The 25,763-nt window shown below is 40.8% G+C and overlaps 2 protein-coding genes and 1 long non-coding RNA gene across 4 annotated transcripts; 2 read left to right on the top strand and 1 right to left on the bottom strand.

The window, feature by feature from the left end:
- The first annotated feature begins 309 nt into the window (after nucleotides 1–309).
- Nucleotides 310–10,491, top strand: LOC5502973 (membrane metallo-endopeptidase-like 1). Its single transcript, XM_048725654.1, has 18 exons — nucleotides 310–675; nucleotides 1,645–1,841; nucleotides 2,270–2,527; nucleotides 2,752–2,817; nucleotides 3,165–3,281; nucleotides 3,643–3,738; nucleotides 4,298–4,431; nucleotides 4,670–4,898; nucleotides 5,309–5,407; nucleotides 6,145–6,222; nucleotides 6,858–6,961; nucleotides 7,245–7,303; nucleotides 7,968–8,019; nucleotides 8,285–8,352; nucleotides 8,515–8,639; nucleotides 8,760–8,921; nucleotides 9,452–9,522; nucleotides 10,210–10,491. Exons 1-18 carry the CDS (start codon nucleotides 555–557, stop codon nucleotides 10,307–10,309), a joined length of 2,136 nt encoding a protein of 711 aa, XP_048581611.1. The 5' UTR covers nucleotides 310–554; the 3' UTR covers nucleotides 10,310–10,491.
- An 871-nt stretch (nucleotides 10,492–11,362) lies between these two features.
- On the top strand, nucleotides 11,363–25,755 carry LOC5502971 (endothelin-converting enzyme 1). Of its 2 annotated transcripts, none has more exons than XM_048725648.1 (19): nucleotides 11,363–11,744; nucleotides 16,398–16,594; nucleotides 17,027–17,281; nucleotides 17,358–17,426; nucleotides 18,057–18,176; nucleotides 18,367–18,456; nucleotides 18,872–19,005; nucleotides 19,397–19,616; nucleotides 19,861–19,959; nucleotides 21,226–21,303; nucleotides 21,387–21,490; nucleotides 21,559–21,617; nucleotides 21,906–21,957; nucleotides 22,787–22,854; nucleotides 22,940–23,064; nucleotides 23,373–23,438; nucleotides 23,528–23,623; nucleotides 23,930–24,009; nucleotides 24,281–25,755. In XM_048725648.1, exons 1-19 carry the CDS (start codon nucleotides 11,615–11,617, stop codon nucleotides 24,378–24,380), a joined length of 2,142 nt encoding a protein of 713 aa, XP_048581605.1. In that variant the 5' UTR covers nucleotides 11,363–11,614; the 3' UTR covers nucleotides 24,381–25,755. The 2 variants fall into 2 exon arrangements, with proteins under 2 accessions (XP_048581605.1, XP_032227145.2); XM_032371254.2 differs by lacking the exon at nucleotides 11,363–11,744 and adding an exon at nucleotides 11,837–14,317.
- LOC125561378 lies at nucleotides 15,948–17,063 on the bottom strand. Its single transcript, XR_007307406.1, has 2 exons — nucleotides 16,935–17,063; nucleotides 15,948–16,556 (listed from the first exon to the last, which is right to left on the bottom strand). It is a non-coding gene; the product is annotated as an uncharacterized LOC125561378 (long non-coding RNA).
- Nucleotides 25,756–25,763: the final 8 nt, after the last annotated feature.

Raw genomic sequence — 25,763 nt, 5'->3', positions numbered from 1 at the left:
GAAAGTAGTAGGACCATGCGCGCGCACTTTCCATGAGTCATTTTCGCTGCTGATAGCTCTCAGCTGTAACAGCTACGAAAAGATAAGAACTTTATCCTTGCGTTGGACAGAGTTTTTAGCCTTTCCTCGAAACAAAGAGATTGAATAATGATTTTTTATCTTTATATGCCATGTTCACAGTCTCTAATGCAGTGTGTTGAAAAGTCTTTAAACCCAAATAGCGGTGCAAATAAATGAAAGCCACAAGCAGCCTCTTATCTCAGGATATCTGCCACAGTGTAATTCGAGCTCTCGAGAAGCCCAAAATGACACACCGAACGGAACGGTTATCTTGACTAAACGTTAAAGAACAAGTTCAGAAGCACTGGTTTAGCAGTACTACTTATAGTAACTGGCAGAAATCAGACTTATTAATTTGTTCCCTGTTGGAATTTCCCTGTGTGCCATGTGCACGGTTTGAGCATTAGTTCCCTGGGGTGATTCTGGGTGACATACGAGGCTACTCAGATGTCAGTACCTGAATATGTAATAGTTCTTACGAGTGTTTCTTCGAGATGGGGTTAGGATGGCGTTTTGTTTTGTTAGTGGCCTTAGTGGCTTTGTCTGAAGGACAGAGCAGTGATCGGATGGACGCTCAAGTGTGCTATACGGCTAACTGCAATGCCACCGCGAATGGTAAGTGGACCAAACAGCCACCAGCATCTGTCCATGTCTCACCAACGTAAAGTATTTTAGTCTCTTTATAGTTCTCTATAGTTCTCTATCAGACTTGTTAATAACTTCTTTCTATTCTCTTGGCCGGAATCTATCATTGTTTTGAATTCAAAATGTCACGTTTGTCTGATGTTACTTTGGAATAAGATCTACAGTATCTAAGGATACTTATATTTTAATAAGCCTTTTTCAGAAATGATATTTTTCTTGATAAGAATAGCAGAAGATTAAAACAAAAAAGAAAACGTATATGTCAACAGTCATGTGGTATCCGTTTTGCGCCTAAAAAATGTCTCGAGTACATCGTACAGTAAGTCGGAGTATTATGTTTCACCTAATGCAAATATAATGATCGTGGTAATCATATGAGTCGCCAGAAACTCCAGGGAATGCATCTGAAGACAGTTTTCTGAATCGATGCCACTTTGAGGTCACGGTCAAAAGTGTACCGAAACTATTCTATTGTATATGTGAGACATCGTTTAGGATTTGGGATTATTTGAACTTACAATATTTGTTAAGTTCTCTTCCGGCTGTTAAATGAAATAAAACTTAAATTATATTAATGACAAATGAATGATATGTTCACATTCGCAATGTGTACATAGTTATCATATAATCATCTTCGTCATCACTCCATCATCGCCGCCGTTATTATGCTGCCCTCACAGTCATATCATTTCCCAGCGGGAAGCTGAGGGGACTTAGCCACCCCCCTCCCCCTTCTCCCCTACACACATGACAATGACGGTATTCTCCCCCCCCCCCCCCCCCCCCCCCCCACCCCTCCAAAATTCATCAGTCCCCTTCATAATGATTCATTTCCACTTATAAGTCCCCTCTACAAAATACACTGTCTGGCCAAATTTTCCGTCGTCATAAAATCCACAATTCAAAGGAAAAACGACAGCTCTTCTTATTTCCAAATAGAAATCTTGTCATCAATAGACACCCTAGAGCAACCATGCAACAACTTCTACCGGTATGCCTGCGGTGGCTGGATTCGCTCACATCCGCTGACCAATGGCCAAGTTAGCTCGGACCGTTACGAAAAGCTGCGCGAAGAAAATGAAGAATTTGTGAAAGGTTTCATCAAAAACGCCAAGGCGAGAGCCGAATACCAGCAGGTACAGTGGGAAATCGGAATTACTTCGAGTTCTCGGGGAGTTCCGAGAAGTAGGGCCTTCCTGCTTGTAAGCCAGTTAAACCAATCTTTAAAAAATGCCGATCAACCACTCCTTTGTTATTGTTTACAATTGAAAATACAGCGGTTCGTTTGCAAGAAACCTTCAAACTAGCCATCCACGATTGAAGTTTGGTATTTAATTAATTATATTTGAATGAAACTTCCTCAGTTTTCTCGCTTGAATTAGCCGATAAAATTGGATTCCGATAAAAATGAAAAAATGATGAGTATAAAATGGCGAAGTGATTGGTCTTCTTTAGCCAACGCTCAAACTGATAATAAAAACAGTTAACATGTGTGCATTGTGATCTGTGAAATTACTCACTGTTATATTGTTATCACTTGTTTGTATAACGTGACTCGTTCCAGGTCAGCGCGGTACAAAAACTGTTCAAGTACTACGACTCGTGCATGAACATGACCAAGTTAGACCGCTTGGACGCCGCGCCTCTAACCGCCCTCTTACAAGATTACGCACCGTCCAAGCTTCTTCAGCCAGACTGGAACGGGGATGACTGGGACCTAGAATCAAGCGTCGCTAGGCTCGTGAAGGAGCTTGGGGCCAAACCGCTATTTGAGGTCAAAGTAGAACTAGATGCCGACAATAGCAGCTTTTACTTCATAAGTGTAAGTTTGTCAATAGCTGACACTGGGGGTGGGGGGGGGGGGGGGGGTACTGGGGGGAGGGGCTCATAAAAACAGGATAATAGTCTGCAAATTCAATTAAAACCTAAGGGATAACATCGCCACACTTTTTTGAATGAAACTTTTTAGTTAAAGAATAGTTATCTTACTAGTATGCCACTGTTTCTTTCTCTTTGTTTGATGTGTGTTTTACAACATTTTTAAAGCTGAAGCAACCGTCCAAGTTCAGTATTCCACGGCATCAACTGTCGCAAAAGGCGGCCGGCAAAGAGGTACAAAAAGCAACATTTAAGTGACCGGAATCTTAGAGAAATCTTACACCAGTACACCATATACAAACTCCCAAACTATTAGAAATTCGCTTTAAAGATAAGTGCGAAGCGCTGTTATACAACATTCTTAATGAGTACTACAAATGGTACATGCCTGATTCATTTGCACTAGTGCCGAAATAACGACATCTGATTATTCCACGCTTCTCTCTGATAACTGGGCAATCGCAATTTAAAGCTCTGTGAAGTAGCAGTAGACGCGATTAGTCTCTGGTTCCATGGGGAACGTTCGTAAAATTTTGTTTATTGTGTTTGTTTCTGATATACATATTACTACTAACTTATAGGCACGGAATAAGCTTCTTGGTCTCATGAAGAACATCACAAACGCTCTGGGCGCGGACCAGGTAGCTCTCGCTAAATGGCTTCCACAGGTCATCCGCTTCGAGAGGCGACTGGAAAAGGTACAGATATAGTGTGCGAGAACACTACAATTTCGTAGCATCGTTATTATATAACCATTCGTAGGGGCACCATATTGTCTCCAAAAAAATATTGTGGAGGTAGTAGTTAGCTTTTTGCCTTTTTTCCCTACCTCATTCCTCGAACTGAAAATTTAGAGGTACCGTGGATGGGTAAAAAACCATATATTCCTCCCAGCATATGTTTATATCACCTCCCCCCTACCCTTGGGATGGCTCCCCGCTTGACAAGTCCTTCGTCCACACCTGAAGTTTAACCTTTTATTTGCCAGGTATTGTTTTCCTCTCCCTTATGCTTATTTTTATCATTATGTTAGACTCATCGTGGTACTTTGATTGACAGGCAGCTCTTCCCGATAATAGCATCACAACTGAGGTTATGTCTATCAAGGATTTTCAGTTATTGGTAGATCCCATCTCCTCATCTATTAATCTTCAGGTACATGCATATACACAACTCAGACATGTCGTTGGACGGAGAATCAGTCACGATGGCTTAGGATGTAAGTCGAAGAATTTGAGCGCAGAGAAGCACCGGGGATTATAAAAGTTTTTTAGCTTCCATTGTGGGACCTCCCAGCCAGATTACACATCTGCGTCATTCAAATGTATGTAATATATTGGTGTTGGTGTGTGTGAGGCGGGGGGTAAGGGGGAGCTTTCAAAAGTCAATGAAATAAGCATTCAAGATCAACTTCACAGTACTCCAATGGCAAAACAATCGAGGAAGGGGTAATTTCAGTCCCCCCCCCCCCCCTCTCTCTCTCTCTCTCTCTCTCTCTCTCTCTCTCTCTCTCTCTCTCTCTCTCTCTCTCTCTCTCTCTTAAAATTAAAACCGAGACCGATCCCTTTAGGTGCAATAATCCATTTGTATCTAGGAAGGAGCGTTAAGATAAACAATAAGGCGCTAGTTTAAAACATTTAGTTTTGTGTTGTATTAAGTAGCTCACTGGACGAGTAAAAAAGTGCCACTACTATGAAAAGTTAATGCTTTTCAGATTGACTGGCAAAATCTTCTTCAAGAAATATTCTCCGACACTCAATATCAGATAACATCTAACACAAAGATAATTGTCAACGGATTAAGATACTTCAAGAAGATGATCAAGTACTTGAAAAAGACGCCAAAACAGTGAGTTCAAACACTCAACTGGTGAACCTATAATCCCCATTCTGCACGATTCCATATTCCGTATATTCCACTTGCCCATATATATCAGGCTTTAGGCGTGCACGCACGTTATAAGAAAAGGCCTCACACCTGTGTAAAGAATAAGGTTCATAACAGCTTTAAAAATCGCCCTTTGTGACTGCACAAACTAATATCACTTGGGTAATAAACTACTGTCGATTTTATGGTATTTTTGCAGGACAATAGCTAACTACCTGACGTGGAAGTTAGCCCAAGATTTTCACCTCAAACTCGGTCAGCGGTTCTCGAGCATCCACAAGCATTACCAGACCTCTATCGGTGGCCTGTGGGCACAGGGAGACCGCCAGGAAAAATGTATGGAGGAGTTGTCAAGTCTGCAAGGTTTTGCCATGCCGCTGACCAGGATATTTGTGGACAAAAAATTCCAACAAGGAAATAAGAAATGGGTAAAATAGAAAGAACGCGCACTTTGTAAGACCCTGAACGGCATAGCTGTGTTATAAATCGTTAATCTCCTTAGTCGATACTAGGACTTCATATATGCGGTGGTATCGAAGGAAGTAAGCTATAAGATTTTATATAACATTTAACAATACAATAAAAGTATTGTACAGTCTGTATTGGATACAGGTAGGTTCTAATAATTGTCATTTATTGGGGCTCCGCGTTTAGGTAATGCCTGAATCTCTTTATTATATCATTGCCTTTGGTAAGATGTCGTCATGAATTTTTTAAAAAGAACATATTATTCCTATATTTCTCCCCTGCGTTTACTTAATTACCCCCCCCCCCCCCCCCCCCCCCATACACACACACATCTGCAATGTTGTTGATCCTGCCGTTATATGTAATACAGATTCTACAAGCTACAGACCGCATACGACGTGTATTCATCTCAGGACTGGACGAGAATGAGTGGATGGATATGGGAACGAGGGAAAAAGCCAGAATGAAGGTGTATACTTGGTGACAGGCAGATAGATATGGGGGGAACGAGGAAAAAGCTAATAAAGATAAGGTGTGATATCTGCTCGTTTGCTTAGTGCTTGGCGACGGGCAGATAGATATGGCGGGGATGAACGAGGAAAAAGCCAATAAAGATAAGGTGTGATATCTGCTCGTTTGCTTAGTGCTTGGCGACGGGCAGATAGATATGGCGGGGATGAACGAGGAAAAAGCCAATAAAGATAAGGTGTGATATCTGCTCGTTAGCTTAGTACTTGGCGACGGGCAGATAGATATGGTGGAACAAGAAAAAAGCCAATAAAGATTAGGTGTAATATCTGCTCGTTAGCTTAGCACTTGGCGACCGGCAGATAGATATGGTGAAACGAGAAAAAAGACAATAAAGATAAGGTGTGATATCTGCTCGTTTGCTTAGTACTTGGCGACGGGCAGATAGATATGGGGGGAACAAGGAAAAAGCCAATAAAGATAAGGTGTGATATCTGTTTGCTCGCTTGCTGTCGCATCTCGGGGCAAAGGAAAAGGCCAAAAAGGGTGTTTTCAGCTTTCTTTACGCAATCACCGCAATCACCAGATACTTCTCCTTGTTCTCTCTTACGTTATCAGTGTCTCTGAGTTTGGGGCTTAGATTTTTCCAAGGATGCGTGCGTCTGCGTGTGCACCTTTGTAATATTTGTATATCGTGCATAATGCTAAAACATAATTGCACTTTTTCCTCATTCTAAGGCCAATGCTTTAATGGAAGTAATCGGGTATCCTGACTGGATTATGAACAACACACTGATGAACACGATGTTTGATGATGTGAGTATTGCTGAGATAATCATTAGCACCATCGCCGTCATACAGTTTATCAAGATTATCATTATCATCGTCCACGATGATCATGATGATAATCTTGATAAGTATAACGGCGATGGTGCTAATCGGTCACCATCATCACCACCGTACCATCATCACCACCAACATTCAACATTATCAACATCATCCCATCATTCAGGCCCGTAGCTAAGGGGATTTAAAAAAAATTAAAAAACTCGACTGGAAGGTCCGCTCTAATTATTGAAAATTAAGTACCATACGACGTAGGACGAGCTAGTGAAAATGGCCCCTTCATGGGTCCCCCCCCCTCCGTTTAAAATCCTGGCTACAGGCCTGTCATTATCAAACGTCATGGCCACCACGTCATCGTAATCACATTCATTAATACCAATATCATTATCTCGAGGATCGTTATCAATATTCCAAGTATCAACGTCGTTTTTGTCTTCAGTCATCGTCATCATAATCATATTTATCGACATCACCATCATAACCAACATTGAGACCAGAACATTGTCACACAGACTAACTATAGAATAAGGCATGAGTATCGTTATCATTGAGAGGTCATGATCATTGTCAATCTCGTGCTGAGCGCACACTATATTTTCCCGCAGATTGATATCAATCCCAGTACTTACTTCGAGAATACCATCTCTCTGGTGAAGTCCTGGGTCAAACGACAGTACCAGAAGGCGGGGAAGCCTAAGAACCCCCAAGAGTGAGCTCAGTTGCGAAGTTTTCAGAGCGAGGGTTTCTACAAAAATCCAAACACGAAATTGGCTGCGCTCTGAGCATATCTGGAAGGGGCTGTTTGATGACAAAAGATAAATCATGATAGTGCATTAACTTGTTTATAGTACCGGACCCCATCCAACCTCTAATAGTACCCTAGGACCATAACATAATTTGCCAGAGATGTGTCTTTTAAACTCGCACAAAATTATAGCATTGGAGTTTCTGAGACAGACCGTGCGACACTCACTGTACGTTTATTCAATAAGGTGGACGATGTCACCGGTGGAGATAAACGCCCAGTATGAGGACAGCTATAACAGAATGGGTAAGAGTGAATATAAAATAAAAAATAAATTACCGTCTAGATGCTGAATTACTAGAGCTCAGATTCAGACGTGGTCGAGTTGAAGGTATGGGAAGGCGCCTCAGGCAGTCGCCATAAAACTTATGTCTGACCACGGATCACAGCTAAGACCGAAATTGTTAGTTTTGAGGTGGTGGTTGGGGAACTGGAGAATCCGGAAAATCCCTCGGAGCAATGGCGAGACCAACTAACTCAACTCACGTCGGAACCGGGAATCGAACCCGGAACCCAGTGATGAAAGGCACAGGCACTACAGAGCGACGCTCTGCCAACTGCGCCACATAGGCTTCCGTAAATAGATAAAGCTATCAGGGGTATTAGACTATACAAAGATACCAGGATAACGGTGGGATTTTGATAGAGCTCCCATGTAAGGCGCGAGTGAATAGTATTGGTGATAATTGAGATGAAGGGCACAGAACGTTGTTGTCACGTTAGCGTTTTTAATGCACGTGAATAATAATAGGGTTCTATGGGGATGTTATGTGTTCAAAAAGGTTTTATTCGAAGAGAGTCCATCCTTTCGTTGGACTCATATTGCTAGTGCAACTGGCAGTGGCCAGTGCCCCGCTGCACAAAAATACATTCGTCTTGGTTAACCTTTCTTTCTTATTTCTTCTTTTAGTCTTTCCAGTCGCCATACTTCAGCCTCCATTTTACGATAGTCGCTACAATGGGTAAGAGAATGTGGTAACATTGAGGCACATCAGGCGATGAGGTTGTGTTCGGGGGAACAGAGCTCAGCCACCCCTTGTATTCGCTGTTGGTGTAGGGGGGGTGTTATTTTCTTTCTTTTTTTTCTTTTTTTTTTCGTAACTTCCGATTCTAGTAGGGGGCATACCCCATCCCCTCTCCAACCCACCCGTCTTCTGCTCTTCCGTACGGCCCTTGGCGTGCCTTACCATACAGCCCAATGTACGTACGTTTTTTTCTGTTTTTCAGAGCTGTGAACTTTGGAGGCATAGGAAGTGTTATTGGCCACGAGCTCACACATGGATTTGATGATTCTGGTAAACTGAATTGTTTTCTCACTTCCTTCACCATCATGCACATAGCCAAGGAGCTTAAGCTGGAGAGTGGCTATCTACCCATGGGCTATTTTGTCCAAGTACCTCCTCCTCCTCCTGCCTCACACTACCTTGTAGTGTTTCTATGTTTTTTTTATGTTTCAGGAAAAAGATACGATAGCAAAGGCAGTCAGGTGGAATGGTGGACCGATATCACATCGGACGAGTTCAAGACACGAGCAGACTGTCTCGTCAGTCAGTACGGATCATTCACTTTTAACGGCGAAAACGTAAGTCGCGCCCGCCTAAAACTAATTGCGCTAATTCGATTCCTTCCAAATGTCCATTCTAAGCTTAAAAGAGTGAAAATGAAGTTACATCGCGAGTTTTTCGTGGGACATGGTCTATAGGTTGACGGCAACAGGACGTTGTCTGAGAACATTGCGGATAACGGCGGCCTGAAGCAGGCGTACAAGGCGTACATGTCCTGGGTGGAGGAGTACGGGGAGGAGCAAATGTTACCCGAGCTTGGACTTACAAACGAACAAGTTTTCTTCGTGAGCTTTGCACAGGTAAATACTGTATAAGTCATATTTTGACATTTAGTACAAAGTAGCTTCCTTAATTTCGCTTTTCCTTCCATATCCTTATCCTCTCCCATCCTTCCTCTCCCCCCCCCCCCCCCTTCAGTCCCTCTCTTCCCTCCTCTACTTGCGCCTACTTGGCATTGCTCAAGGCTCATCCCCGGTTCACCTTCTGTGCCCTCTTTTCTGCTTCCCGCCCCTCCCCCCCTTCTTTGCCGTATTGTCCAGTTATACCTATCGAATTATATTCCTCATTCTCAGCCTCCCTCGTCCAATCTTTGCTATTCCAGTTTCCTTCCCCCCTTACCCCCAGAAAATATGTTTGACGAAATGAGAGGAATTTCATAATGACGTTTAATCACTATCCACAAAAGACAAAAAACTACAGGATATCCGAATGGTACGCATAGGATTAGGCTGCTAGTTGCTCTCAGTGTAACTGTTCAACTAAACATAGAAACGCGACACTTCGTGAGACGTTTAGTTAGCTGACCTCGTCTGACGCCGTGTCCTTGTAGAATTGGTGCACAACATATGACAGTAGCATCGACGACGACAAGAAAAGTAATTACAGTCCCACGCCTATCAGGTAAAAGCCACTACCATTAGATACCATCAGGTCTATCGACAAAAATATCACCAAAGCCCTGTAAGTCCATTAATAAAATTTTATAAGTCTATTTTGCATGAGTTAAGCCAGGATGGGATGTGTAGCTAGACAAATATCAAAACTACGTGATACCCAGATAAGCTATGCTTGTATTTAAAAATTTGACTACGAGTTCGAGTTTTCTATGAGTCAATAGAAAGTAAACGATGCGAGGCGCGTAGCGAGAACGAGTAGTCTAATTGTTTTAGTATCAATCAACTCACATACTTCAAAAAAATTAAGGTTTTAATCATTCTCAGTAATAAATAACCGCTTTTGTCGCGAAAACACCGGCTTGTTCGTTACTCAATATCTATGGCTTAATATATAGTTAGTACGGGAGCCAAACAAATTGCGAGATTCGTGATAGTATGCGAGTGGATTTATCGATTTATAGTAATTATCGGTAACAGCGATAAGAGGGGCATATAAAGGGACTAGTATATGTACTAGACATCCCCTCCCCTCCTGTTTTTTTTTCTGGACATGTTTGCTTTTGCTCGATATTTTTTGGTGGATTTCAAGTGCATCCCATCTTTGGAGGGGGCTTCGTTAGCTCTTCTTATGCCCTGCATATGGTGTGTTCTTTTATTAGTGACCATTTTTATTCACATTTTCTAACCCCAGGGTTAACGGCTCCTTGAGGAACTTTGCTAAGTTCGCGGAAGCCTTCCAATGCGCTGACGACTCACCCATGAGCCCAAAGCAAAAGTGCCCTGTGTGGTAGCCCTGTGGAGGCGCGGCTTACAGAGCGAAAATTCCCAATTGTTCATTCAAATGTAGTTTTGGATTCTTACTTCTATGATTCTTTGTATTAGTTTGCTTTTTTGTATTTCTGTCAAGTGTTTTGGGGCTGCTTTTAGTAGATTGTCAAGTGAAATCTTTATTATTAAAGGAAACTCAAGTGTTTTTTTTCCGTTTCTCATAAAAATACTAGTAATAAGGGGTCACATTACACAGTCCCTAGACAACCTAGCAAACGTTCCCGTGTGTTATCAGGGGAAAGTAACCAAGAGAAATGGTGGAAACCAACGAGAATTTCGATGAGCGAGAATTTGACCGCGCGAAAAATGGGGCGAGCTACGGACAGAGCTATTTTTCGCGCAGTCAAAACCTCACTCATCGATCTTCTCCTTGTTTTCCTCCATTCCTCTGGGTTTCTTTTCGCTCAAAACATACGGGAATGCTTGCAACGCAGGCTACGGAGTCCCCAAGGCAGGGTGTTGGATTATGTGGGAGGGCTGCTGAATTGCCAAGCAATTTGTCAATTGCCACAAATATAAACGTACCCTAAGTCACAAAGCCACTATAGTGATACGAACTTACGAAGATATGACCCTACACCGAGCCCCTAAAATATCTCATTGCCCGTAATTCAACTTTATCATCGGTAGAGCACTTTCCTTGTTTTCCTAAAGTTGAACCTTCCATTTGGCATGAGAACGCGACGACTTTTCTTGGATACTACGTTTTAGAATACAAAAAAAAACATTGCAAGATAACCTTTATAAAAAGGCTTATGCGTAATCGCTTTTGTCTAATCCGGGTGGAAGAAGGCACTTGGCATGATGCTTGCGATACGTGTGGTTTATTCCTGATATGAACACTTCAAAGTACTTCCGTGCCTTTAGTCTTGTTTATATTACTAGAGAAACTTCCGTTTGAACATAAGCTTAGCGCGAGATTAAGATTATATTATCTTAATAGTATGTGTGCGAGTTGCGTTTTAATCGTCCCTGCAACGCCCGGATATCACTAGATCTCTTAGTAATTGTCGATCAATGTTAGAAGATTGACAGGTTAAAAACAGTGAAGAGAGCCAATGAATCGAGCTCCAAAGAACCTCCGGTTGGAATGAAATGGGTTTTGTGTGAACTTCAGGGTTAACATGATGAAAGATGTCGCTTAATTATAGATTAACTTATCCGAATTATTGATTGGTATTATAACAACAAATTGCCATCATCTTGCTTGGTAAAGTGATAGCGCTATTTACACGTTTAACCGCTCGGTGCTGTTCGTCACGGTAAACATGACTGCTTTTGCCTTTGCGTTGGTCTTAGCAGCTTCTCTAGTAACCTTCTCAAAGGGTCAACATCCACTGGAGTATGTCCCTAACAAACAAGTATGCTGCTCGGAAGCGTGTCTGCAAATGTCCCAAGGTAAGTCCAAACCTTAAACGCGCTGTTTTTGAAGTCCATGGTAAGCAAGGCTACAATATTATTTTGCTCATTTCAGAGCTATATAACAAAAAAAAAAACACGATACTTAAGGTGTCTTTCCTTGAAAGCCAGTTCTAGCTAGCAATAAGGATGAAGGGGAAAGAAGAAGAATCCCAGAGTCATTTCCGGATGATTTTTTTTTATTGGTATTATATTTGCAGTCCAAATGTTTACGTCAAACATTAACATAGATTATCTGGATATAGATACGAATTATATTTTTTAGAAACTTTTAAAATGGCTAAATTTGCATAATATTATTTTTTTCTAAAAATTAAAATTTCGTGCAAGTAGGAACTAGTAAATGTAATGTAAAATGTAATAGCTGATTAAACCTCTTCGTGTCCGCCTTCTTTCGGATTCGTTCTCTTTGCAAATGATTCTTGTGGCTCCAGCAAACGCATGTCTTTTTACAGTACTAGTTCCGCTTTCTGAAAGTGCAGCTTCTGAGTATATTCAACTATCTACCTTTGCTACCTCGGTATATCTATAGAATTTGTTTGGTCATAAGATGGATGTACAATTCCTGATCGTTTTCACACTTTGGTCAGTTTGTACGGCTCGAAGGGGTCAACGGTACCTGATATCTAGATGGTGCTAGTAGTAAGCACTCAGTCAGCAAACTGAAAGAAGATCGCGGCGGGTCGACATCTTTCTTAGCGACTTGCTGAATGAATTCGGGTCAATTGCAATACGAGAAGTAGTCATCGTATGAGGCAATAGGTTGCCTAACTCGCCGAAGATCCTCCGTTGGCCCTTAAATATTGCTATGGTGACGGGTAGTTGCGTTGCTATGCCAGAGGGGAGATTCGTAGCTACATACCGGTGATTTTTCATTCCCATTTTCATTTCCACCTTCGGTGATTGAACATTTCCTATGTTAGAAAATATATTCAATGACATGAAGGAAATATTGCCTGGAGTGTATTCAATGCTTATCGCAAACAGCCCACTGTGGCAGTCTTTACACACACCTGATAATTTACCCGCGCAATGATCATGTGACGAGTCATGTGAAATTTCTTTTAAGGTTAAGTGGTGCCAGAAAAGTGTACACTTCCCTGGTGGTGCTAGGTATAGAAAAATCGATACACGCGTCACATTAAGTGCAAAGTACCCATGTTATATTTCATACAAAAGTTTTTTTCCTTAAATCACAGTTTAGATCCATGTGGGATCTAAAGCTGCGACCGGGCTAGCGTGTGCCAATCGTGCTGAGGTCCTAATAATAGACTGTCCTAGCTTCCCGCCTTGACCCAACTGGTGGTAATGTGAGAATGCAAGTGCGCCTTTACAGTTTACTTCTTTTAATGACTTTTTTCGTAAGTCGTCCTTAATTATAGCACCGGTTACATTCAGAAAACCTTTAAAAATGAGAAACACATAATTCCTCATAAGCATGTAGGAGTAGCCTCGGTTTTGTGGTTCGTAGTTAAAGAGCAAATTGACAAATTAATTTAAGAACTTTTTAAGCATCCATCAAACAAGTTTCTTTATAGTTTTTTTTTTTCACTATAGCTTTCTCAAATCAGCCGATGGAAATCGATGCTTTCACTCGCTTTTGTCACAATGTCGGAATGTCAGAGTGATAAAGAGCTATTTTTAAAAATCCTGTTTGTTTGATAATATCACTAGCGGTTTTTCGGTTAGAAATCTGAAACTCTTGTGTGTACGGTTAAATTCTTCTTACATTTACCTCTTTTGAATATGCAATTGATGTATTTTTATTCAAATTTTGTTTATTTGCTTAACTAGTTTAAGCTCCCCGTATTCGTTTTTGTTGAATAACGGTTAAGATTACCTAGAATTATCGCCATAGGAAACTACTCGGCAATTATCAAAAAAGCCAAGCAAAAAAACTGATTAGCGATAAAGATTATTCTCTTCCACATTCCTGTGGTGGTGAAGCAAACCTCAAGAAGTAATATCGCAAATTAGTGCCGTTATCGAATGCTAAGATTGGTATTATCTCACATCTTGCCAATCCGTGCATTGAAGGGGTAATCGTCGTTTTGTTTGTGTCTTTGATTTGAGCGTTTCTCCCGGTGAGAAATGAACCGCTGCGCAATGACAAGCGTAAGCGAGATGCACCTTTAAGAGGGATGACAATGGCATGACTTAATTGTGGTCATAAAGGGCATAGATTATAACTATTTCACCAAGGTTCCTCCCATTTTGATATTTTAAACAAAGAAAGGATATTCAGATAAGATAGTCGGCGATGGGAAAGCAAGAGATTAGGACGATGGACATGGACGATGGGAGTGCAACACAGAACTGCTTGCTGGAAGACTCGCCGAGCATCGAGATGAAGCAGCACAAGAAAAAGGTCTCTCGTCTGCTCTTTGGATTTGTCGTGGTTCTGGTCGTGTTACTTGCTGTAGCCACCAGCATCCTGGCTATTTTTTTCGTAACTGCACGTCAACAAGCGGGGAGAAAAGAGGCGACTAGTGTGCATGAGATTGCAGAGCAAACAATTTGCACATCTGAAGAGTGCGTTTTGACTGCGTCAGGTATGTCGTATCTAGCCAAATCAATTTTTTCAACTTTCGCGATGCATCGATGCATACTATTTTATCCGCATGTTCGTTTGTGTTTGGACCCTTTACATGACACACGTATCGGATTTATTGGCTCACAAACATTCTAATGTTTAAGCGGATAAATGGTCCAATTAGTTAAACTAATTAAATCAATCAACGTTTGCAACATCAAGCTGTGTCCTTGGGCGTTTGTTTTCGTGTTTTGGTAATGGGAAATCTCTTTAACCTGCGTTGAATTTCAAGATGTCTCGCAAGATGTCGCGCCTTTATGGTTGGAGAAGATTTTGTACGGTCTCTCCCGAGACAGTTCGATAAAAGATACTAGAATGCGGACCCCGCGGTCACGAACACACACACTACATTATTCTCGTATCGGCACTGACAGATCCGCATCTTTTGCTGTCTGACATTAGAATGCAGAAACCACAATCAAACAGAGAAATATCGAAATAACGTCTCCAATTAGTTAATTATTTTAACATTTTAAATAGGATATATCTATCGCTATTCGATTTACTCTTTTTCGGGTCAAAAGCCATTTGACGAGATAGTGAGCCTTTAAACATTTTAAAGAAGCATTTATCATGCAACGTACCATTCATCTTCCCTGGCTTTCTTAAAGCATATATGACGTCTCAATGGAATATTACCTCTCTTATTATTCATGAAATTTGCTAATGGACTGAGGGTTAGATTTGGAAGTATTCAATTTGCCGTTAATATATCACAGTGTATAAATGTGATTCAAGGCCCTCTGTTCACATATAACAGCGTTATGTATAAAAGTGATTCAAGGGCCCTCTGCTGTGGGGTTTTCGTACAGCGATAGCTGTAGTACTTGTGTTATCGCTGCGTGTATTGTCTATCTGCTTAATGATGTACAAGAGGGCTATCTCCGGGAGATATCATCACCCACCTCTCTCGGTCACCTTGCGGCAAATGTCTGGACCCTTCCAGAGTCGCCTCAGGTTGCACGTTTAGGTGTCACGTGATGTGAGGGCAACATACGTCGCTTAAGGGGGGGGGGGGGGGAGGGGTAAAAGCTTTTTGCTAGGGGGAAGAACCAAGGTCGAATTATGAATATTATTTTGTGTTTAGTATATTTATGAGTATTAATCTTCGCAAATCACGTTACTTAGCGTTTTTCGGCCACAGCCCCTGTGACTTCCGGGTCGGTTTGCGCTTGCAAAGATCGGTGGGTCACTTTAACTTGCTTTGCGGCACCATTCCATAAATCATCCTCAGTGCAAGCTGCTCCGACTTTCTCTTGACCTGAATCTCTGAGCATGTTTTATGGTATGGAATGGAGCAACGTGTACTTGAAAAAAAGTGCATTTTCGATGCGGCAGCATACAATCTGCAATATGATCTTGAATTATATCTATATCGAAGAACTGCATCTTGTTCGGACCATAACCTTTAATGTTGCCGACGAATCCTCTTTGTGTTCTTGTTTGCCAATGATAGTATCTTGAGGTTGCATGGTCGGGAATGTGGTTGGGAATCACGGGTTTTGGCCATTCCCATGCGATCATGCTGAATGAGTCATGAACTTGTCATCCATTTTCACAACCGTAAAATCCAAAAAATAGACGTGCAATGTGATAGGTTTTAGGAAGCTCACAACTCATGTGCTATGAACCGCCCGCAATCCGTGAGACACTTTTATTGAACCTTCCCTATGCGTGTGTGCTTACATATCATTGTATTAGAATTTGAGAGAAGGGAACTGCGGATAATTTCTTGTCTGGGTTTTGTTGTTGCCTCATACATATAATTATAAAATTCACAACATCAGCCAATGGGTGTAATTCAGGGACCCTTATTCTACCCTTTGTTTCAGAGGCTGCAAGTCTGTTTTACCCACCCCCTGTTAGTCCGAGAACTAGCATAGATTTGCTGGCCCTTTCTCTCTCCTTTTATTTTTGCTAAAAAAAAAAACGAATTGAGCCTCTGGTTTCCAGGCTACCCCCATTGCTTTTGTTTCATTTCCTATCCTTGAATTTCCTCAAGCCACAAATAAATCGTTATTCTATTATCAATCCTGCAGACCTGGTGCGGTCCCTAGATCCTAGCGTTGACCCGTGCGTGGATTTCTACAGCTACGCTTGCGGGGGTTGGGTAAAGAGCAACCCTGTGCCTAAGGATACTGAGTCTTGGGACAAATGGCGCATTCTCGACATCGAGGTGACAACGTTTATGAAGAAAACTGTAAAAGACAAGGGCATCAGAGCTCGTTATTCAAAGGTCAGAATAATGCACGAACTATGTAAATAAATGGTGTCTGTCAGACGTTAAAAGCATTGTGATCATAGTTTCACATTGTCTCGAAGACTTCGAATCCCTTTCCCTCTTCCTCTGATTCGATCAATTAAAACTGCATTAGAACTTTATAAAGAAGGCACTTTTTGTATAGCGAACACAGTAAACACCAGCTACAAATTCAAATTCTTCTCTCAAACTCGCGTACACAGAGGGGTGCGCAGGGTGCGCGCGCCAAACATTTGGTTATTTCTGGATAGCCATGACGATAACTGGATTAATATGATGATGATGACGACTAAATGATGATAATCATAATAAATACCTGAATGAGGAAGATAACTAGATCATGATAATAGCAAAATGTTGATGATAGCTGGATGATGATAATAACTGGATGATGATAATCTCCTCCAGGTTGAAGCAATCAACAAAGCGTTCGATTTCTACGATTCGTGCATGTATGTGCCTGAGGCACAGGATGGAAGAGGACTGTTGCTGGGTTTAGTCGATAAATACGTACGGTGGCCTCCTCTCTATCCCGACTGGAACCAAAGCAGCTTTGACCTCGTGGAAGTACTTTCTGCAGTCAACAGAGACCTCAATATCGATCCCTTCTTCTCAACCATGGTGGAGAGCGACCTCAAAAACAGTACTAATAATATGATCACGGTATGGCTTTTACAAAACAAACACAGCATACCCATTCCTTGCACGGAACTGATGTCACTTCTTTGTTTCTTTCTAGTTGAAGCAAACTTTCGTAGGAGGGCTGTTTCACGGGCAGCTAACAAGAAACACACCGAACGCTAAGCACGTATGTATACACAGTCATCATTAAGAGAATTCTAAAGCCCCGTGCAAACAGCGCGAACACCCGCCAGCAGGCTCGGCAAGGATTGGTGGCAGAATGCACGATGCAAGATTCAAGATTCACGATTTGAAATCGTTTAAAATTTCAAATCGTGAATCTTGAATCTTGAAAAAGGCGCTTTGATACGGCCAAAGAACACGCAAAAAGTAAACATAAACACAACACTTTTATTTTTCACTAATTTTGTTTTTCGTCCTATGTTTACCGTAAATATCATTAGGGACAAATAAAGAGCTTGGGCTACCTGTGGAAATACATGTTTTTTTTTTCTCACACTAGGTATTTTTCTAGCCTGACAAAATGCCGACTGAATGAAACTCTTTAAAGAGGGGGCGTTACTCTTCGTTCTCTCTTATGCAATTATGACAAGGCATATGGGTTACTATTTAAATGCAGGGTTAAACATCTCTCGTCTCTGTTGGTCAGCCCTGATTAACTTGTAATTGTCCACACCACCATACATCAAATCCCTCCCCTCTTTCCACCCAAACAATACACGCATCAAATTCCTCCCCTCCTTCCACCACTTACTTTCTGTAGTATATCAACACTTCTGTGTACTTTCCTTCACAGGCGCGTGAGGTGTACCGGAACACCATCGCAAACTTGACGGCACTCTTGGGGTTAAACGACACTGCAAAGCGTTATGCCCTGGCGGATGAGATATTAAACATCGAGATGGCTGCTGGGGAGGTAGGTATGTAGGCCATGAATAGCTTGTCTTGGTCACGTGGCACCTTTCCTGGCTTGATATGATCATGTAACAGTTGAAAACCCAAATCACGTCCCGATCACGTGATTTATACGACCCTGATCACGTGATCATTAGCCTAAAGAGAACTGTTCAAGTTACTTGTCCCTAACGAGGCTGATATTTTTTTAGATTTCAAGAAGCTTCAATGGGTATAATGAGCAGCTTCTATATGGCAGATACAAGATTTCTGAGTTCAATGAGTTAACTTCGGATGGATCGGTAAGGCTGCACGTAATACCTCAGTTAATGGCAATGACCAATAAGTGATGACGACGTCCTGTGGGGGTTGGGGGCTAGAAACCAGGCAAGATAAAATCAGGGAAAGGAGGGGGTCTTATGTGAAGTACCCCCTCTTTCCTGGTGATCTGTGTGCGATATGCGGTTCTATAGAATACCACAACTCCACTACGGAGGGAATTTTTCTAAGGGGACCCTTCCCATCATATGAATCAATCGCTTGGTTATAAGAGCCTGGGTAAGCGCGCGGGAGACCTGTAATATCCCGAAACGTGAGGGCCTGGGCTTCTTTTTGAAAATGACGGTCATCAAAAATGGGATATTCTAGAAGTGCAATTCTTATTGTAATGGAGATTGTTTCTCCTAATCCACCTAATATAATGTTTACTCCTTGTAGATAGACTGGCTACAATATATCAACCTTCTGTACAAAGGAACCGGGCATAAAGTGAAAGCAGACCAGGAAATAATAGCTTACGATTTGCCTTTCTTTAGTAACATGACAAAATTTCTGGGTTCTTTATCAAAGAGGTAAGTCATCCAAGTAAAAGCCGAAACAGTTTCGGAGGCCTGAGCACGAGGGCTGATGTAGATATCATGCAACCTGGTCCCCGGGGTTTTCTCAGTCAATCAATTAAAAATGGTGACCAAATTCAAAATGGCTGCCAATATCAAAATGGCGGCTGACCAAAAGAAGGTCGCGGTAAAGATTGGGTCACGTGACCTTAGTTAGAGCATGCAAATACAAATTTAGAGAGAGCAAACAATCCCCTAGAATGCAAGCAAAGCGCAAGTTATTTTCAATCTTAACATGGACACAAGCGCAAGTGGAGCACATAACATAGCTTCTTGTGTAGGAAGGATTTTCACGTGTGTTGCCTTTGCTATTTATGCGTGAGACCCATATCTTAATTGTCCCCAGGTCATTGATGACATACATGGGATGGATTATAATTTTACGAAATTACGAGAACTTAGGAAAGAAATACATCCAGATACGAGAGGAGTTCAAGAGAGAGGCTTTTGGGTTTGGGTCCATCAACAGGGAGGCGCTCTGCTTCGCAAGATTCACCAACGAGTTCGCCATGCCGTTATCCCGGATTTTTGTGGACGCTCGCTTCAAAGGAAACAGCAAGCAACTGGTAAGACCTACTAGGATGGGAGGTCAAATCTAGTCCAAAAAAGGACAGGCAATATATCCCCTCAACCCTCCCCCACTGGATCCCTAAATGACACACTCATTTTAATATATTTGTCTTCCCCCCCTCCCTCTAATTTTAATGTCTTTGTTCTACCCCTCCCTCACGTTATCCCTTCTGACACATTGATTTTAATGTCTTCGTTCGTTTGTTCGTTGGTTTCTTACGATTTTCATATCTTTTTAAGGCAGAGGAACTAACATCACAAATAAAGGAAGTGTTCATAGAACGTCTGAAACAGAATAAGTGGATGAGTAGACAGTCCAAAAATAGAGCTATTGAAAAGGTAGGCGAATACGCACAATACTTGGCTGGATTCGTATCAGATTAAGCGCTATTGTTAAAGTCCGTATTACTTTCAGAATTGTTATATTTGGTCGATTCTTTATATTTTTATCTTCCAAATGATATATGGTTCGTATGAATACTATAAAACGAATAACTCAAATCTGCAATACTGTGGTAATTGGTGAACCATTGGAAAAAAGGCCGTGAACTGGAAGGCCCAGGTCCAGTCATTTGCTGTGAAGTAGATCGAGATTTCAATCAAATTACATGAGGATATATATTCGTTCGCTAAACTTGTTCCCGTCTTCATGTCTTCTTAGTTATTGCTAAACAGATTGTTGTGTGGTTACAAGTTTTACCGTCATATCATCATCTCTATATTTTAACAAATATTTTGTAGTCTGTGAATGTTTAATTATTATTATTATTATTATTATTATTATTATTATTATTATTATTATTATTATTATTATTATTATTATTATTATTATTATTATTATTATTATTATTATTATTATTATTATTATTGCATTTTGCGCGCGCGGTGCATTCGCAATCAAGAATGGCGACATTCTCACGAGCGCGCGCTGTTTTTTGAAACCACAACAAAACAATATTTTCTTTTTTCGCATTTAATTCGGTACTTAATATGGTTTCGTTTCATTGTAGGTGGCATAGCAATACAAAACTCTTCGTCAATATTTTGTGATATCGCCGTCTCAGAATTCTAACGGATTTAAAGAAAATACGATGTTTTAGATTTTCCCGCCAAAACAGGAAATTATCCCCTCGACTCAATCTTCCTTCGCTAAAATTTCTATCAAATTAAATTCCTCTTTCAGAATTTGAAAGCTAATCATTGCTATAAGTGAAATTGAAAGGTTATAAGAACTTTAATAAAAATCAACTTCCAGGAGAGCCTTTGGCATACCCAAAATGTCTAAAACCCCATGTCCCCACGCGTCCCTTCTTCTCCTCTTCTTCCCGTTTTTTCTCAGGAGAATAGCATGACCGAAGGGGTCTTTCGCCCTTTTAGCAGCCTCGAATATCTTTCATCGTTTATGGCCGGTGAGCTTTGCTCTTGTGACATAAAACGATGGAAAAATTATCGGGTCCAAAAGTTTCGGCCGTGCGAAACCTTTCAACCATGTGTCATTGCTCATTTGTCCTTTATTTTCATCTTTCATTATATATACATATTTCTTATTTTCACTCTTTAATGAATAATAATTCTTTGGTTTGCATTTTTTTTTCTTCCTTTCAGGCGAATTACATGACACAAAATATTGGATATCCGGACTACATATTGAACGACAAACTGCTCGACAAGGAATTTGAAAGAGTAAGGCTATGATAAAACTTAATACGAAATTATAACCTGTAAGAAATGAACGATTCACCCATACCCGTTTCCATTGCTTTCAGGTAATAGTGGACAAATCCTCATTTTTTAACACAATGATTTCCATGAATGCAAACTTCAAAAGGAAGGAATATCTCACAGCACTAAAGCCTGTGGATATTCAATTGTAAGTCATATCATCTTATAATTAGTTAACCAATGCAGTCACGTTTAATCATGTTTGCATTGATTCAGATGGATTCACAGCCCTTTACTTGTGAACGCCGCGTATGAACCGACAATGAACAAAATGAGTAAGTTAAGCAAGTTACATTCTTCTCTTCATATGTGTAAAGCCTTTGATTTGTGATCTGGTGATTCCTCAATAAGAAATGACAGCTTTTGGGTGGTGATGGGAGGGGTTGGCTGGAGTGAGGGGGTACGCAGTTCTGGGAATTTTCTAAGTTTTGGGTTGTAGAGGTCGGTAAATATGCAGGGACGTGTTGTGGCTTGGAACAATCAACGCATTTTATTGAAAACGTTGTCATTCTTTAAACACAAACGGTATCTATAGTCCTCTAGATATTGCTTGACTTTTTTAGCCTTTCCAGCGGCGTATCTACAGCCTCCATTCTACGACCAGTCTTACCCAAGGTTAGTAAAATGATAGCACCACAAACGTTACTCGAAGAAGGAAGCCTCGCTGTTTTATTCCTACCCTTAACATCGTGTTTAAAATAACCCTGGTCAACAGAGCCAATAACAACAGAGCTGATAAGGGCGCTATTTACAAGGCTTGATGTTTCCCCTAAATTTACACAGAGCTTAACAATATTTCTCCTAAAGTAGGGTTAGCTGAGCAAGGCTGTACAAGCAATTAGTGGACGGTGGGGGTGGTACTGCCTCGGTAAAGAGAAGGAGCAGTGGGGGAGTGGGGAGGGTTGAAGCCAACATAATAGGGACCTTAAGCAAGGACGACGACGACGGCTAGGACAACGCGATCGAACTAGATGTTTTCGCGCGTGGGGATCAATAAAAATTTAATTGCAATAGAATAAGCAAATCATTTTAGTCAGGGACAGATAAAAATATACTGAGAACATTATTTCTACAGCAGGGAACGTAGTTAGTGGAGTTTACAGTGCAATTGACCGTGAAACTTGGAGTTTTCACGTTCGTGGTTTTACGGAAAAAAGCTGAAATATATCAGACAGAACGCATTTCCACGTGCTGCTATTGAATTGTGAATCAAATTCCAATTTATGTCGTCGGCGTCCGCGTTGCCGTCGTCGTTGCTTAAGGTCCCTAATGATGGCGGCGGAATCCCAGCTTATAAATTTACAAGGCTGGAGCTAACAGTGAATGAATCAAATTTGAGGAAATTTGTTAATTTAAAGGATTTTAGCGTTTTTACTAAAAATGTGCTTAAAGATTCGAATCTTCTCTACGAGTCATTACAACTGTTCTATATTCTTTCCAACAGAGCCATGAGTTTCGGCGGAATAGGGTCCATCATGGCACATGAGCTCATCCACGGCTTTGATAATGAAGGTATACATGAACTCCAAACTAAAATAATTCTATTGTTAAGTGTGTTTCATGCTTCGGCCTTTTTAATACTTGTTTCTGGCTCCAGGTAAAGACTTTGATAAATATGGAAATAACATCAAGTGGTGGTCGGACAAGACGGATAAGTCGTTCGTGAAAAATGTTCAGTGCCTTGTGGAACAGTACAATAATATTACATTCATGGGTGAGAAGGTGAGCAAACGCTTATCAGTCATTACCATCATCGTCATTATCATCATCATCACCACTAATACCACCACCAGCACCAGCACCATCATCATCATATCATCTTTATCGTCGTCTTCATCATGCTTAACGTTCACTACCTTTTTTCTGAAAAAACAAATACATGTCTATGAGTGAGAAGGTGATAAATTGCTAATTAATCATCGTCATCATCATCATCGCTGCCATCATTATCATAACCATCTGACTAGAAGGCCATGTAATTGCGGGCATAGGACATAAGCTTTACCTGTGTCTACCCCCCTGTATTCCAGGTAGATGGAAAACTAACTCTTCCAGAAAATATCGCAGATAATGGAGGGCTCGCCCAATCGTACCAGGTACAATCAGTTTTTATATCATATAAAATATCGAGTTTGGAAGTCATCTCCTTTCTACTTACACATAAAATGGCAACCTTTGGCTTCAGGCATACCGACAATGGAGGCTTCGTAATGGCGAGGAAAAGCTTCTTCCAGGAGTGATGTTATCAAACGATCAAGTATTCTTCATTAGCTTTGCTAGGGTATGTTTTTCTTTTTAAGATGCTTTGAATGTCAAACATGGTAATGTTCCGCACTGTTGAATGTCAAACATGGTAATGTTCCGCACTGTTGAATGTCAAACATGGTAATGTTCCGCACTGTTGAATGTCAAACATGGTAATGTTCTGCACTGTTGAATGTCAAACATGGTAATGTTCCGCACTGTTGAATGTCAAACATGCTGGAAGGCATGCTCAGGTGACATTCTCACACATCATAATTTAAAAAGCACGTTGCAGATCCAATAATTCAGAAGACATGTTTCTTATGGTTTGTCTTGTTCATAGAACTGGTGCAAATCGTACAAATCTGCACTGTACGCCTTTGATCCATTTTCGTTTTCTGCGCATGCACCGAATCCAGTCAGGTAAGGCAAAGGCAAGCTTCTACCTACCGGGGTGCAAAACATACAAACAAGTCGAAAGCTAGCCAATTTGAAATTTGTGACAAAAAAACCCAGTTGTTTTTTTACATTACTCGTGAAAAATCAATTTCACACTTCTACTTCAACACACGTTTAACAAAATATTAAAGAGTTTCATTCTGCTTCACAGCGGTGGTAACTACGCCTTCTTTATTTTAGTCAAAATATGGCTTACTTGATTCATTTATTGCTTGAATTCTCTATTACTTTCTAGAGTAAATGCCACTTTACAGAATTCTGAGGAGTTCTCGCGCGTATTCAAGTGCCCAGTAGGATCTCCTATGAACCCTGGAAGGAAGTGCTACACCTGGTGACGCGCCTTCTTCAAACGTTACACAAGCAGTCACATGGTTACTCGGCATAGCAACGGTGGCCCTGATCGAATGCCTTGTTTTTAATGATGTAGCAAGTGTATACTATTCATCATTAATATCATCAACAGCACAATCATCCTCAGTAGCAAATCAACATCATTTTCGAAATCATTAAATCATCAGCATTAACCACCATCATCGTCGTCGCCATCATCATAATCGTCCATTGTTATCATCACCATAGAGACATTATCGTGGCCATTATCATCTTCAAAATCATGAAAAGACATCACCATCAATTATCATCATCATCATAATCAACTCCATGAAAATGATCATCACAAATTAACATTATCTTAATCATCATCATCATCAAAATCATAAAATCCCCAGCATTATCACCATATAATTATCATCATCTGCTCTACATCATCAGATCATTGTCATTAATCGCCACCACCATCATCAAAATCTTGATCTCGTCACCAGTATCACTAAAAATCATTATCATTATCACCACAGCAACCATATCATTATATTCACCAAATCCTAAAACTACCATCATCACATTATCAACAATAATCTGTCATACTGTCACTATCATTGTCATCCATTGTCATCATTGTCAAGCTCCCTCTTCACCATCAGCTATTAGATAACGCGGTATAACAACACTGAAGTTTCTGATGCTGCCAGTACCATACTCTCAGTCATATAGGTCGACGACAACGCTTTGCTTGGGTTAGTTCTCACTAGGAAGCAAGGGCCGTAGCAGGCCTCGAAATATTGGGGGGGGGGCACAATACAGAAACATTAAGACAATATTGGGGGGGGGCACAGCCACGCCCCTACTGGTCATTTCCTTATAATTTTCCAAAATATTGGGGGGGGGGGGGGGCACGTGCCCCCAGTGCCCAACCCCCTGCTATGGCCATTGTCTTCGGTATCATTGGGACATGAGTGTCACTTTTTAGCCAATTGAAGCAATTAATAGAAAAAATAAGAGATCCTTATGCATTGGTAATGATTGTAAAATGTACCATGATCAAAATTTCTCTGTTTTCTCCGTTCTGTCGCCAGCTATCTTTATTTATTTCAATGTCAATATCTGAATTGCAAAGTTTCATATGAAAAAAGAAAGCAGTCACGTGATAGATTTCACAGTATTTAAAAGCACATTGTAGTGAAATAATTTCAAGGAGAATTTCAATAACGATAGTAGTTCGTATTATAATCAGTGCAAACGATGGTAGGCATTTGTACATATGAATCGTCACATCGAATTTCTATTACTTAATCTTATTCCTTGTAATATGGAGATAATCAAAAAAGGTCTGAGTGTTAGTGAATAAAGTTTAATTTTATCGTCACAAAATGTGGGAT

This window comes from Nematostella vectensis, chromosome 3 (genome assembly GCF_932526225.1).
Source record: "Nematostella vectensis chromosome 3, jaNemVect1.1, whole genome shotgun sequence".
NCBI lineage: Eukaryota > Metazoa > Cnidaria > Anthozoa > Actiniaria > Edwardsiidae > Nematostella > Nematostella vectensis.
Note: the sequence above shows the minus strand (reverse complement) of the source record. Positions and strands in the feature narration are given on the sequence as shown.